This window comes from Phocoena phocoena, chromosome 8 (genome assembly GCF_963924675.1).
Source record: "Phocoena phocoena chromosome 8, mPhoPho1.1, whole genome shotgun sequence".
Lineage (NCBI taxonomy): Eukaryota > Metazoa > Chordata > Mammalia > Artiodactyla > Phocoenidae > Phocoena > Phocoena phocoena.
Genome location: NC_089226.1, coordinates 38,594,028 through 38,608,260, shown reverse-complemented (window position 1 = coordinate 38,608,260; position 14,233 = coordinate 38,594,028). Strand labels below are relative to the sequence as shown.

The window sequence follows — 14,233 nt, the reverse complement described above, 5'->3', positions numbered from 1 at the left end:
ATTCTGATCAGACCAATATATTACCATGTCAATTTAACTGGTATCTAAAATAATTTCAGGTTTTTTTTAAAATATGCAGAGACTGCAAAATAATTTACCTTTTCTGAAGCTGATCTTGAGTTAAAACTAGACAGAATTAGATGTAACCAATAAAGAAACACAAAGTATGGTATCCTTTAAAATGAACAATATAGCCACATTTTTCTCTGCAATGGCCGAATCATACTTAAAGAACAGCATGATTACACAAACATAGATAAGAATGAAAGAAAAGATATACTAGGCTTGGAGAATCTCATGATGACCTCCTTTTGATTATAACTGTAGGCATATTCTGGAAGTGGGGTACTCTGAAGCAATCTCAATCTTAACTATGCATCAGAGTCATTTGTGAGCATTAAAAAAAACAAAAACAAACACCTGGTCCCCATTCTCCACTAATCCTAACTTACTATTTTAAATAACTTCTACCTAAAATTCAAATGTATATCCAAACTTACACATCACTGACCCAAAGGATTAAAACAGCTGGAGAGTTAAGACAGACAGGAAAGAATTATCCAAAGTGGTCATCTTCATTGATTCATTGATTGATTCATTCATTCAAAAGATAAACATTTACGGAGTCCCCTACCATGTGGCTCCAGGTGTTGGAAATAGAGCAGCAAACAGAACAAAGTGCTGGCTTAACGAAGTTTACATTCTACTTAGGTGAGGCCAGCCAGGTGCAAATAAGGAAAGAAATATACAGTGTGTCAGAGGGCAGTAAGTGAAAAAGCACCATCTAGGTCTAGGGAGTGCTGGCAGAACTGCTATTTTATATGGAGTGGTTGGGAAAGGCATCTTTGAGAAAGTGATATTTGAGCAGAGATTTAAAGAAAGTAAGTGGGTAAGCCTGGCAGATGTGAGGACTGGGGGAGGAGAAAGTGGTCCAGACACAACTGTACCTCTTAAACTTCTAAGGAAACTTATTTCGGTTACAGCCAGATTTTTTTTTTTTTTTTGTGGTATGCGGGCCTCTCACTGTTGTGGCCTCTCCCGTTGCAGAGCACAGGCTCCAGACGCGCAGGCTCAGCAGCCATGGCACACAGGCCTAGCCACTCCACGGCGTGTGCGATCTTCCTGGACCGGGGCACGAACCCGTGTCCCCTGCATCGGCAGGCGGACTCCCAACCACTGCGCCACCAGGGAAGCCCTATACCCAGATTTTTGGAGAGAATGTTGTACCTGCTAAAAATTGACCTGGAACTTACAGAATGCTGCAATTTACGTTAGTTCTGAATCAAGTCTTATGGTTTTCTACTTATACATCATACAATGTAATAGATGGTCCCGTGACTATTCTCTTTAACAAAAGAGTGTGCATACACTTTGCTACATTCAAGCTTCTATGTTTCTAGAAGAGAAACAGTAATCAAAATAGTCTATAATTGTCATTAGGTCAATTTAGCTTTCAATTCTTAGTTTTAGAGGTTTTAATGTGAGTACAATCTGCTCCTTCTTAACATGAAAAATCTCATTTCCATTTATTTCATAATATAAATATATGTGGTTATATATATTATAGAAATCTATATTTTGGTAAGGTATCTTACTGAAATTCAGACACTATCTGAAAATATTTGTAACTATATTAACTGAAATAACATTTGGTGCTTCAAACATTATATATATTGGGCTTCCCTGGTGGCGCAGTGGTTGAGAGTCCGCCTGCCGACGCAGGGGACACAGGTTCATGCCCTGGTCCGGGAAGATCCCACATGCTGTGGAGTGGCTAGGCCCGTGAGCCATGGCCGCTGAGCCTGCGCGTCCGGAGCCTGTGCTCCGCAACGGGAGAGGCCACAACAGTGAGAGGCCCACGTACCGCAAAAAAAAACCAAAAAACAAAAACATTATATATATTAACATATTAGGCAAGCTAGGGTTCACACGGTAGTCTCCAAATCATTTAGCATTCAAATGGTATCCTTCATTTAACTATTTCACCTCATGTGCCTGACCAGAATGGTTTTCACAAGCCATGCAACGATTATTTATTGAGTGCTTTATTCATATCATATAGTGCTGCCCTGGCTCCTGAGGGGACAAAGAAGAAATATGATTTAGCCTGTCCTACTCTCCATGAATTAGCAATATATGTTGGGTGACACACAAAAGTAATTAAATCAAGTGCATGGTAACACCTGATTAGCTGGAAAGCAAAAGTAAAGTGAAAAGTTCAGAGAAAATGAAAACGAATGCAACCTGGGAAGACTTCATGGAAGAAATGAAATATGAGCTGGGATCTGAAGAATGGGCAGAATTCAGATAGGATGGGAAAGAGAGGGAACAAAAGAAGTACAACTGAACCAAATGCATAATATAGAAAATTAATTCATTCAGGCACCAAAACTTAAAAGTAGTTCTAATTATCAAAGCAGTTATCAATTTTTCACTGTTTAAAAAGGTACTTTCATCTTGATTTCAATTGTAAGAAAAGAGCCGATATAGACAAAAGGGCAGAGAAAGTCCTTGTTTGATATCCTATGATAGTTTAAAGAAATAATAACATACCCACCTTAATATGCTCTAGCCAGTGAGTAGATTCCAAGTTAGACAACCAGTGGGTCTCCTCAATGTTGGGGTACACAATCTCCTTAAGTTTTCGTAAAGATTCTCTCATAACATGGATATTGTGGATATCTAGAAAAACTAATTCTGCATTTTGATAGGCATCTTCACTTTCATAACCTCCACCTTTTGCCTGGAAAAAAAAAAGCAAACATCACAGGAAATTATAAATGAATGCACATCCATTGTATGTTGACATCCCCAAGAATGCCACAAAATATCCAATAGAATCAAAGACGATACACATTACTGATGGATAGGAAAACTCCACGGGAAAATGTGGCTGGCTCAAGGCAACTTAACACAACCACGCTCTATCACATGTTCTTCATAAAACAAGAATATACTCTCACCCTGACTTCCTTTTGTTAAAATTATATGTGATAACATAAATGAAGGTAAAATTTCCCTATCCATATTTCAAGTCCTACTCAAACATAATTTCATAAAGAAGACTGAAGTCACCAGCAAGCTCCATGTGCAGGGACTAGTTTACCCCTGGCCCATGCTTCTTCACCTCCCTTCCTCTTCACCTCATTTTAATCTTAATATTTGTAAAGCCCTTTGCAATCATAGTGACTGGCTTCTATTATAACCACACAACTACTATTAAATAAGAAGACTGAACAAGTATAAAAGCACAGAGTACTATAGTATAATACTATCACTATTTTCAAAGATGTAAATCTACAAGTACGAACAGAATGAGAAATATTTGGTGTTCACAATAAGCTATGGCTGGAGAACTAAATTTTTCTGGATTGAATCTTTCTCTATTTTAAGAAAATATTCTCCTACCTTATGTATAAAATATGCATCCTGTCTTATGTATAAAAGCATGCTTCTTAGAGCACTAATGGAAAAAAAATTAGGAAGATACAGGAACAGCCACTGTAGTTACACAAAATTAAGAGATTACACCTTTGAAGACAACAAAACTCACCTCTTAACCAACAACAAATTACCAAAGGAAGTTCAAGTTTCCGTTCTGACACTGATAGTCTGGGAAATAGTTTGGAGTTAAGAATGGTACAGGTACAAAATTAACAGTGTTTCATTAAGTACCTGTTAACACGGATTACTTCTGGAGAGTGGGATAGGACAGGCAAGGGGTAAAGGGACGTTCAAATTTGTTGCAACAAATCCTAGAAACATGGCAGTAGTAGCAACTACACAGAACCTGTCACAAAAACACACAGAATGAAAATGCTCTGGAATCAGATAGTTATACAACTTTATGAATATAATAAAAACACTGAAATACATACTTTAAAAGAGTGCATTTTATGGTGTGTGAGTTATATTTCAATATAACTGATATTTTAAAAAATAGAGCAACTAGATAGTAAAACCAAAAACACACAAAAATCATTCAAGACGGAACTGAAGGACAAAGCATTCCATCAAACCCCAAAACCACCAACAGTCACAAGATCTAGATGCTATCGGCGAATGTGTGAAGGAACAAATGGATATAAGATGGACTGGAGAACAAGAGATTCACAAGAGAGTCTTATAATTTGTAGTGTTTGTTCTGCTTCCTTGTTTTAGCTTTCTTCCTCCAGAACTACAGGGAAGAACAACAGATCAATCTAAGAAGTACCACTGAAACCAGGAAGGGTTCTGTCCAGTCTAACAGCCGAGTTATTAGAGAAACTCAGAAATGAAATGAGACTTGGGAACAAATTAGAAATAAAAGAAAAAAAATCAGAAATAAAGACTAAATTAGAAGAAACTCAAGAGCAAATAAACACAATGGATATTAAATTAAAAGAAATAGAGAGTGAAAAGCAAAATATAAAACCAAAACAGGAATAGAAAGCATAAAAAGGATTCAAGAGAAAGTGGCAAATGATGAAGATAGGCAAAGAAGAGCCAGCACAGGAATAACAGGAGTCCAGAAGAAGCAAGCCATACATGGAAATGAAACAAATACTAAGAACTATGATTAAAGAAAAAATTCATGAAATTTTTAAATTGGAAATTACCAATTAAAATAGCGTACATGCATACTTGATAATATAGACCCAGAACACAAAACATGAAGACATATTCTGGCAAAATAACTGGACTTCAAAGAAAAAGAAAAAACAAAATCTTTCACAAATCCAAGTAAAAAGAGTGACTTAGAAGGAAAGGAAATTTAGTTTATCATCAGACTTTGAAAATTTATGCCAAAAAAAAGCAACATATTTAAGACATTCAATAAAATCAAATGTAAGCCAAGAATTTTATGCCCAGCAAAACTAACTCGAATATAAAGGACATAAAGCTGCTATCAGCATACAAATACTCAAAATATAGTTCTTATGAGCCTTGCTGAAATATTTACAAGAGAACAACTCCAGACAAAAAAAAAAGACCAGAAAGACATCCATATAAGAATTGGTTATTGGCACAAAATATTTAGCTACTTGTAGAAGTCAGAGGTAAAAGGCAAAAAGTATGTGTACAAAAGGGAGACTATGTAAAGTCTACACATGCTCTGATGACATAAATATAATCAATTATTTTAAAATGGGAGAAAATGGAAAAAAATTTAACTTTTCAGTAAATGTACTGGTGATGATACTATTAATACTGTTATTCTAAGACCATGGTAGGATAAAGCAAATGAGTTATGTAGCATACTAATGTTATTATCCCCTCTGTCTTTGAGAATCGGGATTTCTGGTGTGGAAGGAAGGAGATACACATGTAACTTAGAAGAAGTATTGTAAAAACTCTAGCACTGAATTTAAATTGAAAGCACCAGTATGAACTCATGAGGTATAATACTTTATCTTTAAAAACATTTGTTTCCTAGCTCTATCCACTGAAAAGACTTAGAAATTAGACCAACTCAGTAGCAAATAATTATCCTTAGCACCCAGATTATGGTTTGAAATACCATTTCCTACTAACAGAAACCAGAACTTCTTAGAGAAATGGCTATTCTAAGCCTGCAGCAGGAAACACACAAGATTTCCTGATGAGTCTGGTATACCTTGTCATACCAGATAGCAAAGATTACTATGGTTATGTCAAAAGAACTCAGGAGATAACTTGAAAAGTGCCCCTCAGACCAAAGGTGGGAATTTTTTTTTTCAAAAATACCATCTGCAATGAATTAGAAATTGTTGACTACATATAAATACATGCATTCATAATGACACTTAAAAAAATTAGTCACCCTCATGGGATGGTAGGGAGTAAATTCATTATTGGGAAAACTGATAAATAAGGAAAAAGAATCAAGCACTTATCCTGGCTTTCTTATATGAACTGAACTGCTGGTTAACCAAAATTTAGATAAGAGAAAGTGTTTCTTTACAGAAAGAGTTCAACTAAGCTGAAAAGGAAATCATGAAATCAGAATATCACCATTTGGCAACCCCAGTGAATTAACACATCTCGGTACGGAGCATGAACAGCTGCTGATATCCCAAAAAGAAGAATCAGCCACAAATTATGCGCCTCCTGATATATCCCCTATAGCCTTGCCAAAGGAGTTGAACCTGAATCTGAATAAACCTCTGAATTCATGTGAAGGAAATTCAGAGAACAGAAGAAAGTTGAACCATACCATAATACAACTGGCAAAATCTGGACTGTGGAAAACTCTACAATAAAATATATTGGAGTGAAGGAGGGAGGGAAGGAGAAAGGAAGGGCAAGGGGAAGACTATAGATGAAGAGAGACTTAAAAGACATATCAAATACAATACTTGAAAAGGCAAGGCTAAGAATCTAGAGATGTATACACTTCAGTAATAAAAGTATAAAGTAATGTATGAAGACTACTATAAAAGTTAGGATAGTGGTTACTTTTAGCAGGGGTAGAAGGTAAATTTAATTGCGGTAGGGCACACATGGAAGACTTAGTGGCTAGTACAGTTTTAATTCTTGATACGGTTCATGGTGCAAAAGCAGCTGTCATATTCACACTGACAAAGCTATAAAAAATGTTCTTACTATGAAGGTAAAAAAATACTTGTTGCAACAAGGATATATACTTTTGCAAATTTTAAAAGGGAGATGGTGGGGATATTGGGTGAAGGTAGTAAAAAAAGGCAAACTTCCAGTTAAAAGATAAGTAAGTAGTGCTGATGTAATGTACAACATGATGACTATAGTCAACAATACTATATTGTATATTTGAAAGTTGCTAAGAGAGTAGACTTTGAAAATTCACAAGGAAAAAAAATGTAACTGCGTGAGGTGATGGATGTTAACTAAACTTAGGGGGGTGATCATTTCACAATATATGCATATATCAAATCATTATGTTGTACACCTCAAACTTACGCACTTTTCTATGTCAATTATATCTCAATAAAACGGCAGGAAAAAATATATCAAACTGGTAAACTAACCTTCCTGAAGAATGCTGGCAATATATAATAAAACTTTTAAAAATATGCATACTTTAAACTATGATATAGTAATGGTATATCTACGAAACTATTTTATGGAAATAAAGATGCCAACAAAAGATACTTATTTTAGCTATATTTAAAATACTAAATACTTAAACACCTAATATTAGTAGAATGATTAACTGCACAATGATATAGCTGTATGATGAGTACTATTAAAGTTATTTCAGGGACATTTCATGAAAAGAAATAATTCATATAGAGAGGAAAAACAATGAAAACTAACAATACATAAATGCACAGAACAGTGGGAGAAAATATATCAAAGATTAGTGATTATAAGTGATTTTTATTTCTTTGCTTTGTCTATGCCTTCCTAGATTTTTGTTGTCTATCACATATCAGAAAAATGTCCCAATAGATAAAATATATCAGAGTCTTTTAAAAAAAGAGGGATTTCTGTAGTGAAATATGCATGGGAATGACTTAAAAAGTAAGACGACACCAAGACAAATATTAATCAAACTATCAAAAACTAAATACAAAGAAAAAATATTAAAAGCAGCAAGGGAAAAACAACAAATAACATACAAGGGAATCCCCATAAGGTTAACAGCTGACGGCTGATCTTTTGCTGAAACTTTGCAAGCCAAAAGGGAGTGGCAGGACATATTTAAAGTGATGAAACAGAAAAACCTACAACCATGATTCTCTACCCAGCAAGGATCTCATTCAGATTCGATGGAGAAATTAAAACCTTTACAGACAAGCAAAAGCTAAAAGAACTGAGCACCACCAAACCAGCTTTATAACAAATGCTAAAGGAACTTCTCTACACAGGAAACACAAGAGAAGGAAAAGACCTACAATAACAAACCCAAAACAGTTAAGAAAATGGTAATAGTAATATACATATCAATAATTACCTTAAAAGTAAATGGATTAAATACAGACTGAAAGCGAGGGGATGGAAAAAGATATTCCATGCAAATGGAAATCAAAAGAAAGCTGGAGTAGCAATTCTCATACTGGACAAAATAGACTTTAAAATAAAGACTATTACAAGACACAAAGAAGGACACTACATAATGATCAAGGGATCAGTCCAAGAAGAAGATATAACATTTGTAAATATTTATGCATCCAACACAGGAGCACCTCAATAAGTAAGGCAAATGCTAACAGCCATAAAAGGGGAAATCGACAGTAACACAATCATAGTAGCGGACTTTAACACCCCACTTTCACCAGTGGACAGATCATCCAAAATGAAAATAAATAAGGAAACACAAGCTTTAAATGATACATTAAACAAGATGGACTTAATTGATATTTATAGGACATTCCATCCAAAAACAACAGAATACACTTTCTTCTCAAGTGCTCATAGAACATTCTCCAGGATAGATCATATCTTGGGTCACAAGTCAAGCCTTGGTAAATTTAAGAAAATTGAAATCGTATTAGGTATCTTTTCCGACCACAATGCTATGAGACTAGATACCAGTTACAGGAAAAATCTGTAAAAAATACAAACACATGGAGGCTAAACAATACACTACTAAATAACCAAGAGATCACTGAAGAAATCAAAGAAGAAATCAAAAAATACCTAGAAACGAATGATAATGAAAACACGATGACCCAAAACCTTTGGGATGCAGCAAAAGCAGTTCTAAGAGGGAAGTTTATCGCAATACAATCCTACCTCAAGTAACAAGAAAAATCTCAAATAAACAACCTAACCTTACACCTAAAGCAATTAGAGAAAGAAGAACAAAAAACCCCCAAAGATAGCAGAAGGAAAGAATCATAAAGATGAGACCAGAAATAAATGAAAAAGAAATGAAGGAAATGATAGCAGAGATCACTATAACTAAAAGCTGTTTCTTTGAGAAGATAAACAAAACTGATAAACCATTAGCTAGACACCAAGAAAAAAAGGGAGAAGACTCAAGTCAACAGCATTAGAAATGAAAAAGGAGAAGTAACAATTAACGCTGCTGAAATACAAGGGATCATGAGAGATTACTACAAGCAACTGTATACCAATAAAATGGACAACCTGGAAGAAATGGACACATTCTTAGAAAAGCACAACCTTCCGAGACTGAACCAGGAAGAAATAGAAAATACGAACAGACCAATCACAAGCACTGAAATTGAGACTGTGATTAAAAATCTTCCAACAAACAACAGCCCAGGACCAGATGGCTTCACAGGCGAATTCTATCAAACATTTAAAGAAGAGCTAACACCTATCATTCTCAAACTCTTTCAAAATACAGGAGAGGGAGGAACACTCCCAAACTCATTCTACAAGGCCACCATCACCCTGATACCAAAACCAGACAAAGACGTCACAAAGAAAGAAAACTACAGGCCAATATCACTGATAAACACAGATGCAAAAATCCTCAACAAACTACTAGCAAACAGAATCCAACAGCACATTAAAAGGATCATACAACATGATCAAGTGGGGTTTATCCCAGGAATGCAAGGATTCTTCAATACACGCAAATAAATCTATGTGATACACCGTGTTAACAAATTGAATGATAAAAACCATATGATAATCTCAATAGATGCAGAAAAAGCTTTCAACAAAATTCAACACCATTTATGATAAAAACTCTCTAGAAAGTAGGCATAGAGGGAACTTATCTCAACATAATAAAGGCCATATATGACAAACCCACAGCCAACATCGTTCTCAATGGTGAAAAACTGAAACCATTTCCTCTAAGATCAGGAACAAAACAAGGTTGTCTGCTCTCACCATTATTATTCAACATAGTTTCGGAAGTTTTAGCCACAACAATCAGAGAAGAAAAAGAAATAAAAGGAACCCAAATTGGAAAAGAAGAAGTAAAGCTGTCACTGTTTTCAGATGACATGAGAATACACAGAGAATCCTAAAGATGCTACCAGAGAACTACTAGAGCTAACCAATGAATTTGGTCAAGTAGCAGGATACAAAATTAATGCACAGAAATCTCTTGCATTCCTATACACTAATGATAAAAAAATCTGTAAGAGAAATTATGGAAACACTCCTATTTACCACTGCAACAAAAAGAATAAAACACCTAGGAATAAACCTACTTAAGGAGACAAAAGACCTGTATACAGAAAACTATAAGACACTAAGGAAAGAAATTAAAGATGATACAAACAGATGGAGAGATATACCATGTTCTTGGATTAGAAGAATCAACATTGTGAAAATGACTATACTACCCAAAGCAATCTACAGATTCAATGCAATCCCTGTGAAACTATCAATGGCATTTTTCACAAAACTAGAACAAAAAATTTCACAGTTTGTATGGAAATACAAAAGACCTGGAACAGCCAAAGCAATCTTCAGAAAGAAAAACGGAGCTGGAGGAATCAGGCTCCCGGACTTCAGACTATACTACAAAGCTACAGTAATCAAGACAGTATGGTACTGTCACAAAAACAGAAATACAGATCAATGGAATAGAAGAGAAAGTCCAGAGATAAACCCACGCACATATGGTGACCGTACTTTTTTGGCTCAGCGGCCATGGCTCACGGGCCCAGCCGCTCTGCGGAATGTGGGATTTTCCCAGCCCGGAGCACAAACCCGTGTCCCCTGCATCAGCAGGTGGACTCTCAACCTTTGCGCCACCAGGGAAGCCCTCATGACCGTACTTTTGATAAAGGAGGCAAGAATATACAATGGAGAAAAGACAGACTCTTCAATAAGTGATGATGGGAAAACTGGAAATCTACATGTAAAAGAATGAAATCAGAACACTCCCTAACACCATACACAAAAATAACTCAAAATGGATTAAAGACCTAAATGTAAGGCCAGACACTATCAAACTCTTAGAGGAAAACATACGCAGAACACTCTTTGACATAAATCACAGCAAGATCCTTTCTGACCCACCTCCTAGAGAAATGGAAATAAAAACAAAAATAAACAAATGGGACCTAATGAAACTTAAAAGCTTTTTGCACAGCAAAGGAAACCATAAATAAGATGAAAAGTCAACCCTCGGAATGGGAGAAAATACTTGCAAATGAAGCAATTGACAAAGGATTAATCTCCAAAATTTACAAGAAGCTCATGCAGCTCAATATCAAAAAAACAAACAACCCAATCCAAAAATGGGCAGAAGACTTAATTAGACATTTCTCCAAAGAAGATATACAGATTGCCACCAAACACATGAAAGGATGCTCAACATCACTAATCATTTTAGAGAAATGCAAATCAAAACTACGATGAGGTATCACCTCACACCAGTCAGAATGGCCATCATCAAAAAATCTACAAACAATAAATGCTGGAGAGGGTGTGGAGAAAAGGGAACCCTCTTGCACTGTTGGTGGGAATGTAAACTGATACAGCCAGTATATACGGATAATAGTTTGGAGGTTCCTTATAAAGCTAAAGATAGAACTACCATACCACCCAGCAATCCCACTAATGGGCATATATGCTGCAAAAACCGTAATTCAAAATGAGTCATGTACCACAATGTTCATTGCAGCTCTATTTACAATAGTCAGGACATGGAAGCAACCTAGCTGTCCATCAACAGATGAATGGATAAAGAAGATGTGGCACATATATACAATGGAATATTACTCAGCCATAAAAAGAAACGAAATTGAACTATTTGTAGTGAGGTGGATGGACCTAGAGTCTGTCATACAGAGTGAAGTCAGTCAGAAAGAGAAAAACAAATACCATATGCTAACACATATATATGGAATCTAAAAAAAAAAAAAAAAATTGTCAGAAGAACCTAGGGGCAAGATGGGAATAAAGATGCAGACCTACTAGAGAATGGACTTGAGGATACGGGCAGGGGGAAGGGTAAGCTGTGACAAAGTGAGAGAGTGTCATGGACATGTATACACTACCAAACGTAAAATAGCTAGCTAGTGGGAAGCAGCTGCATAGCACAGGGAGATCAGCTCGGTGCTTTGTGACCACCTAGAGGGGTGGGATAGGGAGGCTGGGAGGGAGGGAGATGCAAGAGGGAGGAGATATGGGGATATGTGTATATGTATAGCTGATTCACTATGTTATAAAGCAGAAACTAACATACCATTGTAAAGCAATTATACTCCAATAAAGATGTTAAAAAAAAAAAAAGATGAGGAATGTAGTATTTTGCTCTACCCCCTTTTCTGCCTTATACGCCTCTCTCCATCTCTCATCCTAGATAACATCTTAAGTTTCATTCCTGCTAATTCATGGTATAAGGTTTACAGAAGGGAACAAGTAATTACTGGAAAAATGCATGCCAGTCTCTGGGGTACCAGCTTCATACACACATTGCCTCATTTCTCCTTTAAGGGGAAATACTTACAGTTTAACAGAGAATGTCTGAAATTCACAATGTCCTCAAAACACTAAATAGGACAGAAATAATTAGGTACATGATCCATAATTTAATTTAAGGATGGTCACCCCAGCTCTGTTTATAATAGCAAAAAGAAAGAACCTAAATATCCAAAAACAATCGGTTAGTAATTATCATGTTACAGATATTTATTGGCATAGAAAGAAACAGCACCAATTAAAAAAAGGAAATTGCAATTATCCCATTCTGTCTCAAATATATGTGTGCACGCATCTGCACATAGGCCTGGATGTATAACCGAGATTTAATGGTGTTTCTCTCTTATTTAGTTATAGGATTTGGGGTGTTTTAGTTTTGGGGGGGCTTTTGGGGTTTTTTCTGCTTGTATGTGAGGCAATTTTTTAAAGCTAAATTGCATCTCTTCTCTTTCCTTCTCCTATGGTAGATTTTGTCAACTGGACTAGAATTTCTAGTTCCACGATGCTAATATTTATTCTATAGCAGAAATCAGGACCACTGCTCTAGCTAACTGCAAGTTTTCAGTCTGAATAGCTTGTACAGGTGGAGAGCTGCCAGAAGAGGGCAGCACTGGTCACTGAGAACACTGCATGATTTCTACAACAGAGCTGTGCAGACTTCTCTTGTCAGTCACAAGCTCAGTTTATTGTCCAGTTTGGAGAAGGGAAAGAGAAACTAGTAATTGATGAATACCTATTTCTTACATAAGTAAGCAGGATTATGCACTATTTTTTATCAGGTGAGTTTTGCCCCTAAAACAACCCTGTTAGTTATTATGATTCTCATTTCACAAATAAGCAAATTAAAGTTACTAAAAAGATTAAATAACTGACTCCACATTATGCTGGGATTGACATGTACACACTGCTATATTTAAAACAGATAGCCAATAAGGACCTACTGTATAGCACACGGAACTCTGATCAATATTCTGTAATAACCTAAACGGGAAAAGAATTTGAAAAAGAATAGATACATTTATATGTATAAATGAGTCACTTTGCTGTATACCTGAAACTAATACAACATTGTTAATCGAGTATACTCCAATATAAAATAAAAAAAAAAAATTTTAAGTTATACTATAAAGTAGAAGAGCCAGGATTAGAATCTACACTTTTATCATTGAAAAGCCCAAAGTCTTTCTAGTGCACTGTGGCTCCCACCAATCTCATGAACGGTAACTATAATCTTAATTACTGGAAGATGATCTCACCTTATTGGCAACAGCATTAACACTTGGCCGGGCGTCAAATATAAACATCTTATGAGATTGGGCATTGGAGTCCATAATGGCTTGAAGGTATTTTTCATCTTCTTTGCTTCGCTTCCCACTTACCCCTACCATGGGCTGGCTACACCGAGTGATTGTGGCTTGACTTTCAGGATGAATCCATGATAAAACCTTAATGGGGGGAAAAAAGTGGCAACACACCCTTTACATGCTTCTCTGTTTATAATCCTTCTGAAAATCATTACTCTATAAAACTCTGCTTTCTAATTGGATTCAAAGGCTAGCCATAAAATGATATACGAGGCTGCTATGAAAATCATCACCTTTCTTTCAAGCCAATACTAGCATGTGAAAAACTTGGTCTAATTCATTAATCAGATATTGATTTATGAAAGTCACTGATTACTGGAAGTATGGTCTCTAGAAAAAAAATAGATTAAAAGGGGGCTAAGTAAACCCCACTTTTAAAGTCTGAGTACTGTATCAGCAAAACTGTCCAACTATAAAGTCTTCAGAATCTGAATTTTTGTACCTAAAATTATTTGAGCTATCTTTCTAGAACACAGTAATTCATCACAAATTTGTAAAGTTTTCTTCTTTCTAGGATTTAAAGGAAAAAAAGCATTTATCACCATGACCAAAGATGTAAAATAAGATAA

The 14,233-nt window shown here is 35.8% G+C and overlaps 1 protein-coding gene across 1 annotated transcript in view; it reads right to left on the bottom strand.

The window, feature by feature from the left end:
• MTMR2 (myotubularin related protein 2) overlaps positions 1 to 14,233 on the bottom strand; it is a 108,528-nt gene that overhangs the window by 13,589 nt on the left and 80,706 nt on the right. Inside the window, exons 9-10 of the mRNA XM_065881330.1 lie at positions 13,557 to 13,745; positions 2,558 to 2,743 (exon numbers count right to left, since the gene is read on the bottom strand). Of these exons, the coding sequence (XP_065737402.1) occupies positions 2,558 to 2,743; positions 13,557 to 13,745 (375 nt within the window). The remainder of the gene's footprint in view (positions 1 to 2,557; positions 2,744 to 13,556; positions 13,746 to 14,233) is intronic.